Below are 21,886 nucleotides of genomic sequence, written 5' to 3'. Positions count from 1 at the left end.
ATGTGGAGGGATTCATAACACAGGTACTCCTCCAATTTGGGGCATAGATTAGATGCTAAAAGTATTTTTAAAACAATGCCATACAGTTTGGGTTTATAGCACGCGCCAGCGAGTATGTTAGATAGGTCCCAATTAGTTTGTCAGTAAAATGGCTCTATTATTGTTTCAGTTCTTAAGAGACAGTCTGTGCAGTATACTAAAAAAAAAACCAAAACACATTAGAAACTGTTGTTAAGGAAATACTGTTGCCCCTGCTTCTACATTTGTTGCCAGCTAAACTGTAATAGGATTAGTAAATATTTATCTAGGCTTTAGTTGAAGTTCAAGTGCATATATCCATATCCATGTATTAGTCCAGGGGAAAGAGAGGCCACTGTGAAATAATGTCTCTCTCATTGCTAGGGGCTCTCTGAAGTATTTCATAGCTAATCTCCAGATCAGAGAGTGCTTAGATGGAAGGTCAGGATTGATCTTTGCATCATTTCTTCTGCAACAGAAAAAAAGGGAATGAAAATAAAGGTATATTATGCGGACATCAGAAGGAGACCTTGTCACGCCTGCTTCCCAGAAAACCGACACCTCCCATTGGAAAACGTAAGTTTTTAAATTACTTTTTCTGACTTGAAAATTTGAAGATGCTGGACCACCCAGCTCAACACTTCTTAAGTGGAAAATCACAATTTTCTAGTTCCAAGCAGCTTTTCATTTATGGATTTTAATTGATTAGTTTTTTAAAGGATAAATGTGGCCATATTAGAAATAAAACTAAGGATACCTTAAAAATATCATCAATTCCATGTCCTGCCCTCACATTTTATTTTCAAAGAGGTTTAGATTTTTTTGTGAAGTTTTTTTCTGGCTTGGGGGGTTTTTTGGGGGGGTGGTAAAATCTTAACATGAGCAACAGATTGGGGCAGGAAGCCTACTTCCTTTTTGGTTCCAGCCACAATTCTTCCATGAAGTGGCTCGTGTGTTTGGTTCTGTCTGTTTCTACAGCAAAAAAAAACCCCAAACAAACAAGTTTTCAGTAAATGAGAAATAAATGTGAGCTCAAAATGTTGAAAAAACTCCTATTAAAATACTATCGTGCTTCTTCAGGCTTTCTATATGAGAACTTTGGGATGAGTGTTTGGTAGCAGAGCTGCAAGGAGATTCTACAGCTCAAAAGACAAAATACTATATCACATCAAACCACTAATGTCAGCATGATATACTGATTCTGTTCAGTATATTTTACAAAAAAGTTGGGGAAAGCAAAGTTTGATAAGCCTTAGGAATTTAATTCGAATTATTATATTTCTAATCTGTGAAGCTAAGTGTACTAATTATATCACTTCAGTCACATGCCCTCATCCAAGGTTAAAAAACAGTAAGTCCTAAACTCTACCTAAATCTAAAGAATACATTTTAGAAGTCATTATGAGTTACTTAAACAAGGATTTCCATAAATTGCAAAATGCCTCAGATTTCTCAGGAACATCTACTCTGTGTGATAATCCTACACTTACAAAGGTCCTAGTTTAAGCACAGCCAGCAGCACCGGCCTAAGTAAATGTTTATCTGGCAGGCAGTATTGACATTATACTTCTACATGCCTCAGGTTTCTCAGAGGCTTGCTACAGACCGCTGGTAGATACAGGTATTTAGTCTGTTAAGGCAAGACACGTGGTTCTGAGGAACAAGCTACACTGAATCCCTCGGATGATCCAGCAATTGATCACAGCATAGCTTGCGTGGAAGAGAGAACTGGATTAGGTACTCCTGTTGAAGCACACATTTTGGAAGACCAAAGGGTAGGTGGTACCTCACCTTGTAGTCAGCTGGCGTGTAGTGAATAAATGGCTGTGAACTCAGGCCACCAAAACCACCGGTGCCTCCTTTGGCAGCACTGACCCAGGAGGTGTCTTCTGCACTGGGAATTAGGTGACCCGCCTTGAAGGAGAGGCCGGCAGTACTGATGGTCAGGCTTCTCTCCACAGACCTGAAGTAGTTAAGGATCCCCAGGCACACTCGCTGAAACAAACCGGAGGAAACGCACAGTTGCATTTTCAGTTGGATGACAGCCCCCCTCTTAAAAAAATTAACTCTGATCTCTGCAGATTTTATGTTGAGTTTTTTTACCTTTAGCTCCCGGAGTCTCAGGTGACGTAAGAAAAGAAGGGACAAGTAGGGTCCTCTCCTCACCACGTGCTCCCTGTGGGCGGTCGCTGTGCCCTCTTCTAATCCTAGCAGCTGCAAGCTGCCCGTATAACTATACCTTTTTCCAGACAGGAAAAATGTAATTACATTTTTGCTACTTCAGGAGATTTCTAAACCTTTCTAAAGTAGACAGTTTTGCTATGTCTGCTGTCTAAGAGAAGGCTGCTGCTGCCTACGGGATGGACTGTCATGGAAACCTGAGGTATGGAATAATGGAAAAGGATGGCACTACTGCTTCTGTCAGAGAAACAGTAGGTTGATATAATTTTTCTTCCTCCTTTCAGGTTTTATTAAATATATACATACATATATACACATATGAACAATTTTTTACCCTCTTTCATTCTTCTTTCTGAAGGATGCCGGAGGCTTACCGGAGCTGATACTTCCTACATCCTTCCCACTGTGAGCCACAGCTGTGCTATCATCCTCGGTAGTTAGTTCCTAGTTCCAACACACATAGTTAAAAACTGGTGTGGTAAGTATGCATATGATTCTTATTTGACAGCTCTATGCATAGGCTTTATCATAACAAAAGGAAAAGAAAAGGAAAGGAAGTGCCATACTGGATGAAATTCATAATCCAGCCAGCAGTGAAATTATCATGGCATATAACTCCACAATATTTGATTGCTTTCCAATCCTTAGTATTTATTCTTATAAAGTCCCTGAGCTGTATGAAAGAGCTATCCCCATTCCAAAGACAAGACTGCGGCAAGGGTCAGATCGAGGAAATTTTCCAAAGAAACTCAGAACATCTATTTCATCAAAACCTCAACCCAGCTACGCTAGTGACATGTCTGACCTCCTAGTCCATCCTTTTTCCTCCTGCCATAAAAGAAAAACTGATTTCTGGGCTCCAGCAGATCATAGGCTGAGCATGGGGCAAAATCATAGCGTGGCAACGAAGAAGTAATATCAGACTAGGCTGTAGAAAAGTTTTACTGTGATGTATACACTGCACCCCCAACACAAGCATATATTAAATGCTCTAGCTAACATTCTGTAAAATGAAATTCAATGCTTGTTTTTTTCTCTCACTCCTTTCCAGCACACTCCACAATGTGATAAGAGAGTAGCAGAAGAGCAGCAAGCAGGAAAACAGGTACACCTGCCTTGTTATCAACTCCATCAAGGCCTTCTCACATGCATCAGGAGTTACTCCGCCAACATCAGTGAAATTAAACTGGCATTAGTACCAGCGTAAATGAGAAGATCACTATGAGTCACACAGTATTTATTAATTGTGGAACATTATGGACAGTGATTTACTAGGCGTTATCCAATTAATTTCCTCAGATAATCAAGTATATGAGAAAAAACTTTCCTCTTAACCCATTTCTCTACCCCAATTTATTTTACCACTTCATTTTGAACTTGGATGGCAAAAGTTGGAATTCTTTTCAGTGTGTTAAGGGTTTTATAGCATTGATTTTGGCATTGTTTTTTCTGATTAAAGAAAATCCTATTAATGTATCTTCACAAATTGGCACTTGTCAAATTTATCCTGCTCAACACGAGACATCCTAACAAAGTTACTCATAGAAGTGACACAGATAAACTCAGGACTACGTTGGCTGTTCTATAAATTTGCAAGTTGACATGAGTGTATTGTCTCAAAAAATTCCTTCAAGACAAACAAATCTTGATGTCAAACAATGAATTCTTTACATAATCCTCGCAATGATAGATTATGTGTTAACTGATTTCTCTATCCTTACTAAGCATGATCATCCTCACTTATCCTGTCCTCATTGACTCCAAAGGCCTAATTTCTTAAATTTTAGAAAAACTAGGTCCTTCAATCTCTATTACTTAAAATAATGTGGGGTCAAATAGAATTAAAATATATTTTCCTGAATCAACAGCATTAATTGTACATCTCTATTAAATATCACAATAAGTATATGGACAAAGCATGGGATGAAGCATTTCTACTTAAAATTTCCACTTTAAAAAGATACAGACAATGCTGTCTGAAAAATGCGAGTGAAATAAGGAAAAAAGTGACAGCGTATTTTTGGGTAGCAGCTGAATTTTTATTTTAAAAACACTGAGACCTGGACAGCACTTTTTTTGCGGAGGATCTAATTCTAGTTTTTTTAATAACCATCATGACTAGACTGTTTCAAAATTGAGATCAGTCACGTCCCTTGCGTTGCCCCCAAATAGGTACTATTTCCCAACCCAGTCGTGACCTCAGTGCACTTGACAGAAGATGTACAGTCCAATCTCGTTTTCTTTCTTTTTTTAATTAATTATCATGTAGCTTGCATGAGTCAACCCAATGTTTTTTTTTCCTGAAGTTTTCATTAAGTAATCAAGTATTTCCTGGTCAGGGTCAGCCTGAGGTGGCAAGAACTGTATGTTCTCACACGTGGGAGCTTTTCCTGACAGAAAAATGCAGGTTTATTTTTGAACACGGAGTTGGTAGCAGGCTTGGGGCAGATTAATCAGCGGGAAAGAGGGAATGGGGAGAGACTAAATGCTGTCTCTCTCCCTCTGTTCCCTTTCCCCTGCTCCTGTATTACTAGCTGCCCTGCTTGGTCCTGGCACCGGTAGAGTGAGGCAAATGAAGCACGGAGCTGTGGATACAGGGACTGCCGGGATGTAGCAGTTCTGTGCGTAATGCTTTTCTGCTCATCAAAGCAGCAGCTGTGAACGACTTCTGACTCAGAAGGACAATAAAGAAATAGGGAACGAAAGTCTATCTGCATCAAAGGGATACCTTCAAATTCAGAGGATTAGTCACAGAGCTCGCCACATAAGGCATGCCACAGTTACTACAAATTCCCCAGATACCAGAGAGGTAGGTCCTGCTTCTCATTCACTACCCTGCAGTTGGGCCATTTGTGGGTTTTTTTCCCCTCTCCAAAACTTAAAGATCTCTCACAGCTTCTGCTCTCACAGCTTCTGAACCTCCGTGAGGCCATGCCCACAAACGCCACTTCCTGCCCCAGAGGAGGAACTTGCTATCACACCTGCCCCTGCACAAAGCAGCCATCTGCTGTCAGGTCCACAGGTGCTCAGCTGCTGGACGGCCTCCTGCAACCAAGACATCCCGCCACCCTTCCTCCCCTCTCCTCCGTACACACATGCTAACCCATTCCCTGATACCACACTCTCCGGTAAATACTAGGGCACACTTCTATTTCTTGCAGCCAAATCCACACCCCAGCCCGGCTACAGGCACGTATGCATGTTATTTTTAGGTAGGTGCAATCTCACGCTGCTTGTGCTATCACTGGACCGGTGGCTGCACAGCAGCTAGCGAGCACCAAGGAGGAGAGGACATCGCGTATGCGGCTTGGGCGTGCAACTGTACATTGCAGCTGGGCAGCTCCTGCTTAGCAGCAGTAGCAGGAGACTGAACTTTGAAAAAGGGGAATGCTGGTATCCAAACAGAAATCTGTTAAGAGAAGCCCTCTATCAGAGCTGACAAACACCTGCTAGACATGTTAATTGACCATTATTCATCATTTCCCCTTCTAAGTACCTGGTGGAGCTCAGTGCAGGCATAGATCTCCTTCCAGACATGATTGTAGCTCTGCTGTCCGCAGGCATGAGGAGAAGTGGTGGAACTTGACTGCACAGGATGTGGTTCGAACACTGCTGCCATGTGTTCCTGGAGACTCTCCATCACCCTCTCTATGTCCGAGACCTTGTTTCAAACCACATCAGATACGGACAAAAGATTCACAGGGCAAACGAGTCAGCGTGCCAGCCCCCATCCTGCAGTGAGTCAAGGTCAATTCAGAGCATCTGGTGAGGGAGCCTCTACAGCACCACTCGTTACTGCTTCTCGTTTATTTGGGAAAGCTGTCTGCTGCCCCCTCTCCAAGGTGAAAATGTAGAAATGGACTTGCCTGCCCCAGCATATGGAGGGAATACACCAGATAAGAAAGAATACGAAGCCCTTTTTTTCTAACTGAGATTTATGGAGGGGAGGGACTACTGGGTAATCCCCTCTCTCCTTTCCTGTTACCCCTCACCCTTAAGGAGGTGTACATGTTTCTTGACGAAAACCAAACATATCGTATTTGGTGAGCAAGCCACTATGGAAAAAACAAGGAGAATGATCTTTTTTTCATTGTCTCAGTGAGCTGCAAAGCCATTTTTACTTTTGTTAGTGGTGATGATAGCTTTCACCCAAGCTTTCCAGAAAAATTACATGCTGTGGCAAGATTTGAAAGAATGGTTTCTTTGTGAAATATCTGGCATGGGGAAAACGTCTGAAAACAGTGATCATAAAGGAAAGCTTATTTCAGTCCTAAATTAAAAAAAAAAGACCATAAATGGCTAAACTTTCTAAGAGTATGATCAAAATCAAATCCATTCAATTATTTAAAACATTGTAAAGCCAACTTCAGCTGCAAAGTCTACACATCCACTTCCTGATTTCTGCGATTTAAAGAGAGTTCTCTCTCAAATGCTTTGTGAGACCCACAAAAGTAAATAATGAATGTTAAATAGGAACCAGGGAGACTAAATATATACGGAGTACTGCCAAAAAACAGGTTAAACAAAATTATTAGTAGTACAACAGTAATTTTTGAAAAACACATCTAATCTTGCAGGATTTTTTTTTAATTGCCACTTGTATCAGAAGTATAATTTGAAGAACATGGTCATGCTTTAACAATTATTGGCATCAGTAAAATTCTGTTGATATGAATTCTAGCAAAGCATTGATAGGAATTCTAAGGGGATTAAGACTAGGAGTTTTATAAGACTCTTCTTTATCATCTGTTTTGAACAAAGATGCTGAAAAGTCAAAACAAATGAAACCTTACTTAACACAGGAGGAAAAAAAAAATAATAATTAGAAAGGGGGAGGCAGGGGAGCAAGCAGCCTTTAATAAAAATGTAAATTAAATATCAAACCCTATGGAAATGATTTGTCCATTCATTTCCCAAGCATTTCCTTCATTCACTTTTTTACTGGTTAGGAGTCAACAACTTCTGATCCATTACTGCTTCTCTACTAAACACTGTTACCGTCCGGCATTCCACTGCCAAGCACCTTTGTTCCCTTAGAGTTATATTTATTTTTAGGCTTGTTAGACACTGAAACACAAAATCAGAAGTCAGGCAGTGGGAAGAGGCTTGGGGAAGGTGAACAGGGTGGGAAGCCAGGAGCCTCCATTTTCCCTTTCCCAAGTCACAGGGTAGTTTGCTCCAGCACAGTCTTATCGTCCTCCTGCCTTCAGCCCAACAGAAACTGCTTACGAAGGCTCCCTGTTGCCGTTTCACTGAGGTCAGCTTCAAGTGTAGGCAAAGCAAATAGCCACCTAAAGAGGATACAGGAGGCTGATGGGATCCTAAGCATTCCTAAGATGGCTGGGCAGCAGAGCAGGCACCATCCCCACATGCGGTCCATGGCTACAGCACCGAGGGCTCTACCCTGCTGAGCTGGCACGGTCCATTTCTGCCTGTTTCTGGGTGTTTTTGTTGAAGATTATCTAAGTTTTTATTGAATCTTTCTATATTTTGTGTTTGATAGTGAATAAGCAACTATAAGAACATTTTGATTAATCTTTATGTTAGCGTTGTGTAGGGGTTGCTGTGTTATTCACTGGACCATGTTAACCTTACTTTTAAGTCTCTAGAGCATGACCAGACCACTTAGGCTTTATTGTATATGGGATAACTTATTTGACAACTTGACAAGGTAGATGAATGAATATCTAGCTAACTTGGCAATGAAACTTATTTTTAAGGCAACCTGAAGTGAACTGCCCTCATTATAATACTAAAAAACACACCCACAGGTCAAGAAGACCCTTGCCAAGGTGAAGACCCTTCCCCTGCGCAAGCATAGTAACAGAAGAGAATGACACAGCAGATATTATAAGTGTATGTAAATCACTAACCAATCATTGTAACTGGGAGTGTACTGCCTTGTAATTTCTGTGTGTAAATGTAACGGTGATCTGGCCATAGGTGTGCTTGATTTGTGGAAATTCCACCTAGCACCCGGCGCCGCAATAAAGAATGCCTGCTCTCTAAAACTCCAAATTGAGTCTTAGAGAGTTCATCATCTGCCGACTTACGGTAACATTTTCATGTTGCTTTGGTTGCTTTTTTGACACCCTCTCCCCTGTTCTGCCCCGTGCCATCACAGCCCCTATGCAGATGGGAATCCTCCTCCTCCCCTCTCCAGCTAGCACCCCCAAGGAAGGCAGCAACCCCCTCAAGGGTCCCAAATCAAGGCTTGCTCACAACTCAAACACATACAGAGCATCATTTTGGGCTCTGTGATAAGCCCACTACCCCCTTTCCAGACTGCAGGGGATCTCCCAAGCCTGAGGACAGAGGTATTGGGATGGACTACAGCAGTGGTTCCTTGGGGAGAGAAAACCAAGGAGCCCCATGACATTTCAGGGCTGAAATAGCCTCACTTGAGCTGGAGACTCAGCTTAGGCTGCTCTGGTGTACCCAACACTGCCCGGGTACTAAAGGAAGAAAGAGATAGCTCATCAAGGACTTTCCATTTGGCAGGAATGTGATTATTGATAGAAGAGAGCACTTAGAGGTACAACTCCTCCACAGCTTCAGAGAAGGGATTTATTTTCTGGTTCCTGTGTAAAACTGGGAGCTGAACTACAAGGTGTCCTTATTGTTCATAGTGCTTCAGGCTCACCCGGGGGATGAGAGGCAGTAATCTCATCCTCTGATTGCCAGATCAGTTTTACTGGCTGAGATATTTATACAGATCCAGTCCTATAGTAGCAGTTCACCATCTTAATTGCATTAGCTTTCCTCATCCTGGAGAGGCAGAGAACTCCTGTTGTACCAGTTTTACAGATGAGGACACCAGACCTGCTCAAATTTCACTGGAAAAATGTGGCAACTCCCCAGTACGCCTGACCAGCCTGTCACACCCTGCAGTTCGTTCATGCATCTGCAGCAGGCGTGAATGAGCAGAGCTTACCGGGCAGATGCAAGTCAGCCCTGCAGGGTGCATTCAGTGAATAAGGTGCAATTAGGACAAATGAATACTACTCTTCACAGACGATCATCATTTGCAAGACAATGGTGCGAGGTGTTAGGGGTGCCTCAGGCTCATTGTGGATGCAAAGCAGGCCTGATCCCTGAATGCCCGTTGCCATTTTTCCAAGGAGGCTGGACGGCAGGCAGCCTCGACAGAGCTGTCCTGCAGGACATCCTCAAAATGGCCAAAAATGGCAATATATCACCAGAATCAAGAGAACCTGTGAAACTAGAAAAAAAATAGAGGCACTCAGTAACCTCTCCCTGGGACACATTGTGCCCTACCAAGTTTTAGGCTTGTACCTCGCTATTGGAGCATCTCTCCTTGTCTTTTGAGCACAGATCTGAACCTTGGTCACATTAAAAAGAAGGCTGTTCTGAGCAATCCCTTTGACACAAATTCCGGGGCTGATTTTTGACCTGACTTAAGTGAACCTCAGAGCTTTTGAATACTTATGCAAGTGTTCAAACTGCCTTTTGAAACCACTGAACTGAGAAAGAGGGAGAAAAAAAATCTCTATAGCACCTTAGTAATGGATCTTTAATGAATTCCGGCGTATACACTTGATACATAAACCTGAGGCAACCTTTCTCTAGAGATTTCAATTTCCCTAGAAGTGTCCAATAAATAAATTAAAATCACTTTTTAAGTTATATTACCTCTACAAATTTTGAATGAAGGTCCATCAGCTTATCCACTTTTTTACATTGTTTCAGTTTTATCAAAAGCTTTTGCTGCCAGGGATCTACTTTAGGCTTAATCTGGTTGACATAAAAGTAACCACAAAACTTATGAATATCGCTACATGTTTTCGGTATAGGAGGCAATATTTAGTAAAGAAAGTGCAATACATTCACTTTTTATTTTCAACAGACATGAAAAGGGGCTCTTGACTATACAGAAATATAGTAGTTTGATAAGGCTTGTATTATTGAAAAAATCATCATGCTATTTGTCAAAAGAACATTTTAGACTTTAATTGCTGAAATGTATCTTGGTACATCCTGAAGACTGATTAGGACTAACACAACTAAAAAAGGAAAGTTCCTCATAATTACCTTTAAAAAAGGGATCCAGTTAGCTCTCTTTTTCAAAGCCCTGGCTGGATCTAGCACGCCCCAGTTCTCTGACCGAGAAACCTCTGTGTCATAAACTGGAAACGTTCTCATCGTCTGCTGTTTGCAGAAGACGCTTCTAAATTTTTGGACAACCTAAAGCATAAAAGGAGATGGTACTGTTATAAATTTCCCAAGCTGGATATTAAATCCTATAGCAAAGTAATACTGCATATTATCAGCCAAAATAAATAAATAAATGGAGTGATAAAGTGACAAAGGAGACTTTCTGGTCCTGTGTTTTCTTTCCTTTCCAGCAGACACAATGAAACTCCCGGCTGTTAACTCTGGAGCCTCCAAAAAGAAGACCAGGATTTTCAAAAACACTCTCTTTCAGTCAAAGTCAGTAGCAAATTTATTATCACTGGCTTCGGTAGGAATAGTATTAGCCTAGAAGATGTACTTTGAAAATCCTGTTCAAAAAAGAATAAGCCACTGCCAGCCTACAATGAAGGTAATTTACATCATTGCCTAGTTGTGTAAACACGTCTGCCTTTCCTTATCTCAGATAGTTCAGTGAGTTCAGCTGGACTAGTCAAATGTTAATTTGATGACACACTTACAGACCAGTTTATGCAACCAAACCTTTGTCCTTTTCAGCTGTACCACCTGCTCTCATACAAGGCGTGATTTGTAAGGCAAGCCATGTATTTAAAAGCAGTATGTTATTTACGTTTAACAGTTATGCGTCTCTTTTGGACCCTGGACACACGCTGGAGATTATCAGTTGGTTTTGCCTTTTGCAGAAAAGACAAAACCCAACGTTTTCCTGCTGGTAACCCCTGAGCTGCGGAGGCTCGGCGAGGTCCTGGGCGACGGTGTGTCGCAGCCGACCTCTAGTGGAAGTACCACTGCTCGGGGAGACACCAAACAAGGGCAGGAAAACTCGAGAAAAACGCACAAAAAGCACGAGTGAGAGCTGGGAGAACAAAGGTACAGACTCAGAGCCATGACGCTGAGAATATGAACGTCAGCAGTTACTATAGCTTAGTGAGAGCGAGCCGGGCCTTTCTGCTGCTTACTGTCAAGAGCAAAAATACCCACAATCTTATTTTTTTGTGACGCAAAACACTGACTTGTAATAAATGGAACTTCCTTCCAGACTTTTAAAGACTTTTTTTTTTTACTTTTTTGTTTTGGTTTGTTTTTTTAGTATTGAGAACTACATTTCAGTTACCAGGGAAAAGAGCTCCATCTCATCAGCTGAGTTCTTGAGATCCTTAAGGTTGTAGTTAATACCAAAATGAGAAAGCAGAAGCTGGAGCTGAGGTTTCAGCTCCTCGGTTTCAGTGCTGTGCCGGGGCAAAGTGAATCCAGTGTCCTTGTGGCAGGATTCTGCAAAAAACCATCATCAGACCAGCTGGAGAACATCAACACTTTAAGCAACATGACTGCAAGATGACTGTAAGCAATGCTGTCAGTGCCTTTTGCTTTGCATCCACGCAATGATGTCATTCCCCTTTTTTTGTCCTGAAGCAGAAGTATGTCAGAGAATGGAATGTGATGGGGGTGGGGGAACCCACGTTGTATGGATTTTTATTATTTTCATTTTTCTTTTAAGAAAGGGCCTTCCACCAGACCCCGAAAGACTAACAGCTGTGGCAGGTCGGGGCACCTCCACGGTCCTTGGAGTAGTGCCTATCTTCCAGCCCAGAAAGGACGCCAACTAACAAATCCTACTGCCTGAACAGAGTCGTGGCTCAGGGGTGTACAACATTCTTCTCACACACACATACACCTCCCAAATCTTCACATCCCACAAGAACTTCAAGTATGTTACTATTTCAGGGTTATCACTCCTCCAGTATTTGATTCTGGCATGATGCTGCTACCGCAAACTTCTGAAACAAGGCTGTACTGGGGATGGCTGCGTTTGGCCTGGTGTCAGTGTTGAAGAGCCTGTTGGCAACATAGCACCCATTTTTAGAAGAACTGAAATGTCTTCTCCTCCTTCTTTACTTCATCTCAGGCTTGCTCAAGGCTTTGGAGGATATAGGTATTCCTTCATCCTTGAACAACAAAACCGACTGTGTTCCTCTAAGTTTTGTCATCTTTTTTTCTCTTTTTTCAGCTCTTTGACAAGTATGTTTAACACTGTTTTTTATACAGAATCTTTGTTTGCCCTATGCCATCATCTTTCTGTACAGAAATGTGGACATTATTCCAATTGCTTTTTTTCTTTTTTTTTTTTGTCTCAGGCCAAGCCATAACAAACAGCAGCACTTTGTCTGCTACTTCTTTTCCAAAGATTTTTGAAAGTCCAAATAAGTATCAACTGATTCTCCTTTACCCAGTGCTGATGGGTACTGCTGATACATGCAAAGATGCTAATAGGTAAGCTACAGTTTGCTAAAGTTCAGCAAAATTCTTGGGGTTTAGTGGAACTACATGTAATCTAACTTATTATCTCATTGTTTCAGCAATAAAAGGCCATCTGCATTTCTATTCCATGCTTTACTTCAGATTTGTTTTTAATGTCTTGTTTACTCATTCTGTTGTTTCATCTATAAAGCTCAGATCTAGATAGCAGATGAATGAAGCATATGATGGTAATATGATACAGTTCCTCAAATATTAGATAACTAGATACTGAAGATCAAAATGAGCTAGAGCACTTCTGAGTTGCTTTTTAATACCAATAAAGGTCTACTCCATGGCAAAATGAATGGCTCAGGTGAACTCTATAACATTGTAGGTCTTGCACCCTTCTCCATACATTAGCCTACTGCACCCGAGATCACAGATCATCCTTCCCTCTCCTATCCTGCTCACATGAGAGAAACATTGGCCTGTTCAAGGGGCTTCGTTTGGAGAGAAGAGTTTAACTCTCCCCTCCTTGCACCTTAACACCGCTAGCGCTGTACTCCTGGGGCAGTGCTGCCATATCTCCCCAGCATGCCCTACCTGAGACGCCCTTGGGCCTAAGGAGTGAAAGACGGCTGCACCAGTACAGCCAGTTAGACCAGTTAGAGCTTAGTTAAACCACTAAGGGCTAAAGGCCCCTTATCTGACCCAGGTAAATCTGCACTTTCCTTCTCACTGTTCTTGACCAGTTGTCACTGGTTGGGCAGTGCCACTCCAGGCCAGGGCTGTGCTCTGCTCCCCCTATGCAGACCCACAGGTACACCCCTTGTGGTAGAGGTCTTCAGTGGAGAAAGGAGACGGGGAGGACAAGTCACAGCCCCTTTTCGTTCCTCCACCCTGGCCAGCCCACTTCTCGACTGCAAGGAAGAGGCGTACACCCTGCCTAGTCCCCAGGAGAGAGGGGTTGTGCTTTTCCAGAGACAATCCTGTGAGCTCCTAGAGTTCCACACTGTTCCCACCCTGTCTGTAAAAGCATGGGTTAAATCACTGGATTTAAACACTCTGCAACAGGAATGCTGCCTTGCTTGCTAACTACCATTCACACAGGTAACTCTACATAAGCAACATCACTCCCTCCCTTCCTTCAAAAGGAAAGAGAACTGGAAAATAACGACAAGGAGATTTTTCTAGAGATACTTCAGTATAAGTCTTAGAACAACAGCTCTCCCCTTTAGTTTCTCTAGAAACAGGCCACCCACAGAAATATTTTAAATAATATTCGTGCAGAAAGTTGGAAGGGTGAGTTTCAGGGTTTGGCATAATCAGGACAACATCCCGGATTCTCCACCAAGCTGATCCCACAAGTATCCTTCTGAACCGCCTGTTTCTGCAGCCCAGGGCACAGTAAGGCCAGAGGAGCGACCACTGCAGATTCAGGGCTCCGCACTCTGGAATTTGGACACCAGATTTCCAGGATTCTTGCTGACTTTAAAAGCCACACTCCAAATTTCTCAAGCATACAAACCAAGAATGGCAACATTTGCACTGTTGACCTTTCTCAAAGAATATACATCAACAAATGCATTATCTGTAGGACTTGTGGTTTTAAAAGAAAGCTGATAGTTTCTCACCATTTCTTCTTAAAACTCTTGAAAAGGGAAACACATCAATATTAAAAATATCTGAATTCTTGTCAAAAGCACTTCTTAATTTGTCCCAGCTGTCTTGGACCATGTCAGGACGTTTCTCATCAGTCACATTCATTCTGTGAGAAATAGGCAAATGCTGGAGAACCTAGAGGTAAGAACATATCCGTTGTTATTCTCAGTCATTTAGAAAGCATACAAACTATTCAGTTGCAAATTTAGTAATAAAATAAAACACAAAAGAGAAAAAACAAACCATAGTTATCCATTGTGTATAATTCCAGAAGTTTATTCACTGTCAATGACTTGTAGCACTCATATAATAAAATCATTAAAGAAACTAGATAAAATAAGGAAGTATTCAGATTTGTTTTCGAAAGGTGGTGCTTAAACGAACAAATACTCCTCAAGCCTACACACTATTCATTGAGATGACTCAGCCCCTTGAGAGTGTCCTGCTCTATCAAAACATCATCACAGTAATAATACAGAAAAAAAGTCTCTCCAAGCTTTCTCCTTCTCGTCCTGGATCTCCTCAAATCCAAGCAGCCCAACACTATCTACACTGCACCCAGGGAGCTCATTATTCCACTTACCTAAATTCAGCTTTGTCATTGTAGTATTTCCTTTCTAGTAAAATCAATCTGCTAAAAGAATTGAAAGTCATATGTTCGCAGTCCAGCTCATTACCTACAAACCTCCAGATTTCTTTTACATTGAGTTTGATCTTCCTCAGTTTACTTCCTTATTCAAGACTTGAACGTTTTATAATTATACTTCACTGCTCAAAAAATGCTCGTCTTACCTGGAGAAAACGGTGAATGCCCTTCAGAGAGTGTAGGTGACACACTAACCACCGGGTGTAAATCATCAGATCTTCCTGTGTCACTACAGTCACCGGATTTTTCTTTCCTGTCAGGAAACTCTCCCTTGCCGCTGAAAGTCTTGCAGCCCTCTGAACTGCATCGTTGTATTCCTCCATGATGTGACTAATTCGCTTCTGTTTATGTGTATAAAAGAGACACTGTCATTTTTGCATTTCTGCATCTTCTTCCCTTATTAGCTAGAAGGCCATTGCATTCCCACTGCATGAGGGATCCTAGTTTGAGAGTAATCACGAAGGTTTATTTCCCTCCTAAATGCTTACAAATGGTATTTCCAACCCAATGAGGAAAACGGAATTTCAGTCCAAATAGTGAATCCCTCTGAGCAGCTAATACTGACGATAAGCAGACAGCTGAGAGTGAATGTCCAGAGAAAAATTACCCTTAACGTTAATAGCTTTTTATTTGGGTGGGAAAAAAGCCATTGCTAACACTTTGTTTTTCATGAACAGCTACTGTGATAGATACATACGTGCTAGATCCTAGGTTTTGGTTCCTACCTGATAGAGAGGATAAAGCTGTTCAATAACGCTGCTGTGCGTACAAAATCTCTTCCATCTAAGCATGTGCAAATATTTACTCTGGACTAGTTGAGTAATTCTGTCTGTAAAAAACTTGAATAAAATCAGAAATAACCAGCAAATCACACATTTGTAAACAACAGCAGCTTAACATTATAGGAAACTTAAGCAGCATATAGATCATCATTAGCATCAGAGAATAACACCAAAGCAACAGCTAATCAGTCACCAAAGACCAGTGGTACTGTTATATTTATCCACGAAGGGTACTTCCCCGAAGTTGTCCCAGTGGAAGTATTATTGTGGGAATGAAAAAAAGCAGTTAATACAAGGAAAACGGCAGAATTCAGTCCACTGGACCTAGAAATTTGAACTCCACTTTGAAAATGAAAATAAAAATAACCCACAACACAGACGTACTGGAACAGCACAAAAGCATCAGGGAACGAGGAGAACCTTGTCCCAGCCCATCTGACCTGGCTTAGACTCCTGTCCTTCAAAGAAAGAGACAAAGAGGAAATTTTCGCATCGCACAAGGAAACTGCAAGCACTGACAGTTTCATGCGTTTTCAGGGAGGAGTTGCATACCGTTTATTATTTTAAAATGTGCACAGTGCAACCTGCTGGGCCAGAGGAAAGCTCCTGGATCTTCGCAGCAAGCGGGAGCCTTACCTGGTGCAGCAGCAGAGGCAAGTTTGCTGCTGTATGCTCCCTTCTCCAGCAGCTCTCTAACTCCCTCTGCATGACATCAGCCTGAATAACAAGAGGTTTTGCTTCTGTCACCTGCAAACGGAGCACATGCTGAATAGATCTCTTTTTCAGGATATATTAAAAAAAAAAAAAAGTGGTAAATACAGAAAAATGTTTAGGCTTTGAATTTAATTGGGAGTTGTCACATAAACAAACGCTGCAGAGCCAGGTCCACATTATTATTCAAATAAGAAAAAGGTTATGCTGCTTTACTAACGTGCAAACAACATTACAACCCTTCCCATTCTGTCCTTCCGTGCCCAGATTCCAAAAAACATATCACTTTCTCTGATTTTAATTTTCGGTTACTACTTGGTAAAGAGCAAAGAGATTTTTTTTAAGCCAGTGTATGTTTTAGCTACCTACCTGTAAGCCTTTCTTCAGTATTACCTCCCTTTCTTTTCTGAAATAAGATGCATCCTTTGGAATTGCAACAGAACTGCAGGAAAAAAAAAAACCCCAAACGTTCAACAGGCTGTTACATACAAGCTGGTATAGTTACTGGTGAAGTTAACAGTAAGCAAGTTTAACGGTATGAAAATCCTATATTAAAGCAGCAGAAGTTATTTAATTAGCGGATTTTTTTTTGGCAAACTGTTTTCTTCCACCTCTATCTTTTAGTCAAAGCCCTTAAAAAGTCCATCTGGATGCTTGACAATCCTATGGACACATATGACAACCCACAACTATGCAGTGGAGTTCCTTGACAAGCATCCTTCACAATTTAGTCAACTTCCTTCCTCATATGCCCGTATCACAGAAGGAGGGCCTAAGAAAACTTCTGGAGGAGAACTATTTTTTAACTCTCACGCATCAACATTTATAAAAGGTTCTTCACTGAGAGGGTGGTCGGTCACTGGAACAGGCTCCCTAGGGAAGTGGTCGGGACGACGCTCTTAGTCATGCGGTTTAGTGTTAGGTAGTCCTGCGAGGAGCAGGGAGTTGGACTCAATGATTCTTATGAGTCCCTTCCAACTTGAGGTATTCTATGCTTCTATGATCAATATACTTACAGGAAGCATACATTACATAATTTTAATGTAATGAATGCATAAAAATTAAAAACATAGGTGAAAACTGGACCATTAACAAAAAGGGCTCCTACGTCTTGTCCAAAAGCAATACACAGGAAACTGTGCTGGAACACTTCAGAGCCCTAAAGAGGTAGGACCAGGAGGGGTTTTGTGATCATCTACCACTTCCACTGCTCTAAGGCAGGAAAAAGTAAATCTGCTCCCTAAAGGTGTTTGTCTATCCTGTTCTTAAAGGCAGATGGCCATCACGGATGGTCAGCAACCTCCTAGTCTAGATATCAGTGTTTAACTTACACTATCTTTGGAAAGCTTCAATTTTAGCCCATTATCTTCTGTCCTATTCATAAGTGCAAACAGAAGTTTATTCCCTTCATCTTTAGAGCAATCTCCCATGTGTCAGAAGACTTATGATCTAGCGAAAATAGAGTGGAGACATAAGTCCAGCTCCTTTCCTTTTTGTTTCAAGTGTCCTAGTCAAGCGTTCTTCATCTCTGTTTTCCTCCACATATTCTCCAGGTGGTCTACAGCTTCCTTGAAGCATCATGCCAATGTACCTGGGTACATTGTCATAGCTTGCATCTCATCATCGCTGAGGAAAGTAAGAGTGGCCCTCTTACCTGTGACCATTCTGTTTATACATCCCAGCATTATGTCTGAAGATACTTCCTCTTCACTGTAAGAAGGAAATACTTGACATGCTAGGGAGATTTAAAGTTTTGCTTATAATATACAACATGAAATCAATTTAGTTTATGTTTTGACATTGTTTTCCATTTCAACCGTAATTCTGTGGTAAATACACAATGAAAAAGCTGCTATTCCTGGCTCCCATGTGTGTATTCAGGTCTCAAAATTGAACAGAACACGACTTTTGTATCATGACCAAAAAAACCCAAGAAGAGATGCAATGCATTGCTATAATCTCATGCTCTCCTTCATTCCCCAGCAAACTCTTGTTACCTGTATGCCCTACTCGGTATTCCCTGGAGTATCCCGTTGTCTTCTATTTCTGCCTTCAGCTCTGCCAGCTGTGCTGCTAGTTCTTGTTCCAGCTGCTGGACCTTCTCAGTAGAAGAGATCTGGTATACTTCATCCATTTTGCCTATTTAAGTTTGGCAGACCAAAAGACAAAGGAGTCAAGAAGAAGCTCCTTTCTCAAGAGCAAATCACTTGTGAACTCTGGACCTGGAGAACTGTCCACATAAAAAGCACAAATTCCCACTCCTGTATAGACAATGTATAATACGTAGCAACTTCATTAAAGAATTGTTTATTCAGCATCTCCTTTAACAAGAAGACTTTTCTTTTAATATCAGGAACAGAACTGGGTGAATGTGATTTTTCCCATTTTGTTTGCCAGCCTGAGGAAAATAGGAGAAAAACTGTTTTGGGCCAAACATTTTCAAGTATCCTCCTGCATCCCACTAATAAATGCCATCTGCTCCCTCCTTCACCCAGTTTCTTAAGGACACTTCAGAAAGTTTAGGTAATTAAACATTAAATTTGATGTGCTGAATAAAACATTTTACAAAAGAAGAATTGAAACTTTTTGCTTTCATTTTTTCCGAAATAAAATATGCTGACATTCAAAATCTATTTTCTCCCCATTTCTCTCACCTGAAACTATTATTTGAAGTTGACCAGAATAAAAGGAATGAAAGAATTTGCAAGAAATGCCACTTTTTGACAAATGTACTGTCTGCAAATAATTCACTAATTCCAAGTTCACTCAGTTCTAATGGGAAACACTTGCTTTGTGAGAATTTCCAAAGTAGCTGTGCTCTCTTCCCAACATCTGGAATTACAGTTGTTCTGTTCACTTGTCAGTGAGGGGCATAATCAATTAGAAAGCAAAAAAAAAAAAAAAAAAAGGAAATTGTCTTTTTAAGGGAAGAAGCAAGTCATTGCGGAAAGATTTGGGGTTTCTTTCTGGAAGCAGAAGGGAAGAAGACCTAGTTCATTTGTAATCAATCACAGAGCAACCACCTTTAGCATCAATTTCTCAGTGGTTTGCAGAATCTGTTTGGCTGCTCTGGGCACACGGTTTCTTCTTTTTTCTTTCATGAGAGACCACTGAAAGATAACAACTGTTGGTCCAGTCACGGGCTTGACTTGACAAACATAGGAGATGGTCAAGAGGCTGAATACAGCAGCGTAGGATGTACCTTTCGGGGGCTCTTCTTGGTTGATGGTATCCTAAGGTCTTGGACAAATCCTTGACCCTTGTTATGAGACCGGCCTTGCTGATAATAAGAGCTGCAAACTAAGCAACCATGGGAAGGAATCAGAGAATTCAGATCTCTGCACCTGAATTTCACAGCTAAGAGAAGAGGAAATTCAGGTAAAAAAGGATACAAAGAAACACCAGGAGACAGGATGACTAAAATGAGGAAGGAAGCATTACCTAAAAAATCAGACTAAAAGATTTTACCAAACCCAGCCAGGGATCTCGGTGAAATCAATGAGAAGCAGCCAGTATATTCATACACTACAAAAAGATGCCTAGGTTAGAGCTTGAACTAATGATGCAAGACATGAAAGCTGACACTATAAGCTTAATATAAGCAAGGTAGAAGAGCAAACACACTTTGGCAGTAGGATATGAGATGCTTTGGAAAGACTGAAGTTATGGTAAAGGTGATGAGATAGTCTGTTGTTTTAATAGATTGACATTTATGAATGGCTAACACAGGTAAAAGGTCAAAGGGAATCTATTTACATTAGATTTACTTACTTTGGGAAATGAAGATAAAGATTCTTACTAGATTAATGCTAAAAAACCCTAAGCCTGCCATGCTCTACAAATGTCTCCAATTAGTCACTGAACCTAGATGGTATTTCAGACAGTTTTGATGAGAACATTGTAGAAGCGATCATAATCTGGGTTAGAATGGAAGAATAAAAACAGATGTGTATGTAAAGTGGTAAAGTCCAAAAGTGTTAATTTAGAGAAATTAATAAAAGTAATTCGAAAACTCATGCAACTAATACCTCAAAGATTTTAACATTGGAGAAGCTGGAGAATCTTTAAATCAATGGTAAAAAGCTAACTGGAACTTGCCCTCAAAATAAAAGCAGGGGGAATCGTTTGGAAGCAAGGATGGTGGAGCCAACCAAAAAGTCATCAAGAGTAGGCAGAGAACAAAAACAGGCAAACAAAAAAAAAAAAAAAAAAAAAAAAAAATCAGAGGGCTGGGAAGCCCAGAACTAAAGCAAGAAATACCAGCTAAATTAAAAATTGCTAAGGAAAATAAAGAGTAGGCAGTTCTTCAGCTGTATAAATAAGAAGGAATCAAGAGAAAAGAAATGATGCTACTACGCAGGCAGCGGTGTTCAGATAAAAATAATTCAGATATGGCTGTAAATCTAACGGGAATATAAATTACCGTTTCTGGGTATAAAGTAAAACTTTTGGCAAAATAGTAAAGCTGCCCATAACTAAATTCAGGTTGCAAAAAGAAGTCATCTTAAGTACCAGCAAAATAAAATCCTATAGTAGTCTGTGCCTTCCTGAAGCACAGAGCACTGAGCCCCCAATTTCCAAGTTTTGGATCAGTGAGACTACTCATCATGGGGAAGTTACGGTAAGCATGTTCTCAGGACAGGCACTCTCACTTAGGCCAATGCACGAGAGGCTGACATGAGAACAGGAGGAAAAACGATTGTATGCAGGGCAATGCACAGGCTTCCCAGGCTGTCAGCAGCCCAGGACTTACCCAGTACTTCTGAAGATTTTGAAGAACTAATCCAGGATCCTCAGAAATCAGAGGAAAGAGCCCCACATTTCATTAGAAATTATCTGGCCAAACTCCTTGTACAATACAAATATCTTCATTTAAGCGCACGAATCACCCCGGACTCCCTTTGTGGTCAGTAGAGAGAACCAGGCATTTGGGATAAGATTCATCTGACCTATTTTAGCTGTTACCTTAGGGTATGATACATCACACTTTCAGAAACGCTTGCTTCTCTCCGCTGACGGAGGAGAGACTACGGGACCCACATGGGGAGCCCATGGAGACCTTCAGGTAAGCATCAGAGCCGCAACCCAAGCGACTTGCAGAAGCTTCAACAGGCCCCAGCAGGGGATACTGTAGAGCAGCCTTGCCCACCTCAATACAGGCAAGCCGAGGAAAACAGAAAATGCTTCATCAGAAATAAGAGCATATGTTTTATTATCCCCACTTCCTTGTTTTTTTCTGCTATAAAAATCATCATGTGTTTGTACAGTATTCTTATTCTGGGAATGTCTTTCGGTCCACATAAACATCTGCACTTAGTTACATTAGCCAGTATACAAATCCCAGCAAGATCCTGCCCTGATTATTTTGCTAGGAGTGTTTTTGCCAGCTTCTATTCCCAGAACACACTGGATTTATAGCTATGTCCAACCTCCAGCTTTGCTGGTTAGAAGACTGTAACACACATGCTCAAGCTGA

The 21,886-nt window shown here is 41.2% G+C and overlaps 1 protein-coding gene and 1 long non-coding RNA gene across 3 annotated transcripts; one reads left to right on the top strand and one right to left on the bottom strand.

The window, feature by feature from the left end:
- The first annotated feature begins 360 nt into the window (after positions 1–360).
- LOC143158013 (uncharacterized) lies at positions 361–8,217 on the top strand. Of its 2 annotated transcripts, XR_012994890.1 has the most exons (4): positions 361–594; positions 2,558–2,677; positions 3,251–5,008; positions 5,760–8,217. It is a non-coding gene; the product is annotated as an uncharacterized LOC143158013 (long non-coding RNA). The 2 variants fall into 2 exon arrangements; XR_012994889.1 differs by having other exon boundaries at positions 3,251–8,217.
- Positions 8,218–9,843: 1,626 nt separating this feature from the next.
- Positions 9,844–18,544, bottom strand: LOC143158864 (putative uncharacterized protein C6orf183). The gene is made up of 8 exons (XM_076335317.1): positions 18,408–18,544; positions 16,780–16,852; positions 16,336–16,446; positions 15,064–15,258; positions 14,244–14,406; positions 11,486–11,643; positions 10,252–10,404; positions 9,844–9,954 (listed from the first exon to the last, which is right to left on the bottom strand). The coding sequence occupies exons 1-8, from the start codon at positions 18,542–18,544 to the stop codon at positions 9,844–9,846; spliced, it is 1,101 nt and encodes a 366-aa protein (XP_076191432.1).
- Between the last annotated feature and the right edge of the window lie 3,342 nt (positions 18,545–21,886).

The sequence above is a fragment of the Aptenodytes patagonicus genome, chromosome 3 (genome assembly GCF_965638725.1).
Source record: "Aptenodytes patagonicus chromosome 3, bAptPat1.pri.cur, whole genome shotgun sequence".
NCBI lineage: Eukaryota > Metazoa > Chordata > Aves > Sphenisciformes > Spheniscidae > Aptenodytes > Aptenodytes patagonicus.
This window is presented reverse-complemented; position numbering and strand designations above follow the sequence as displayed.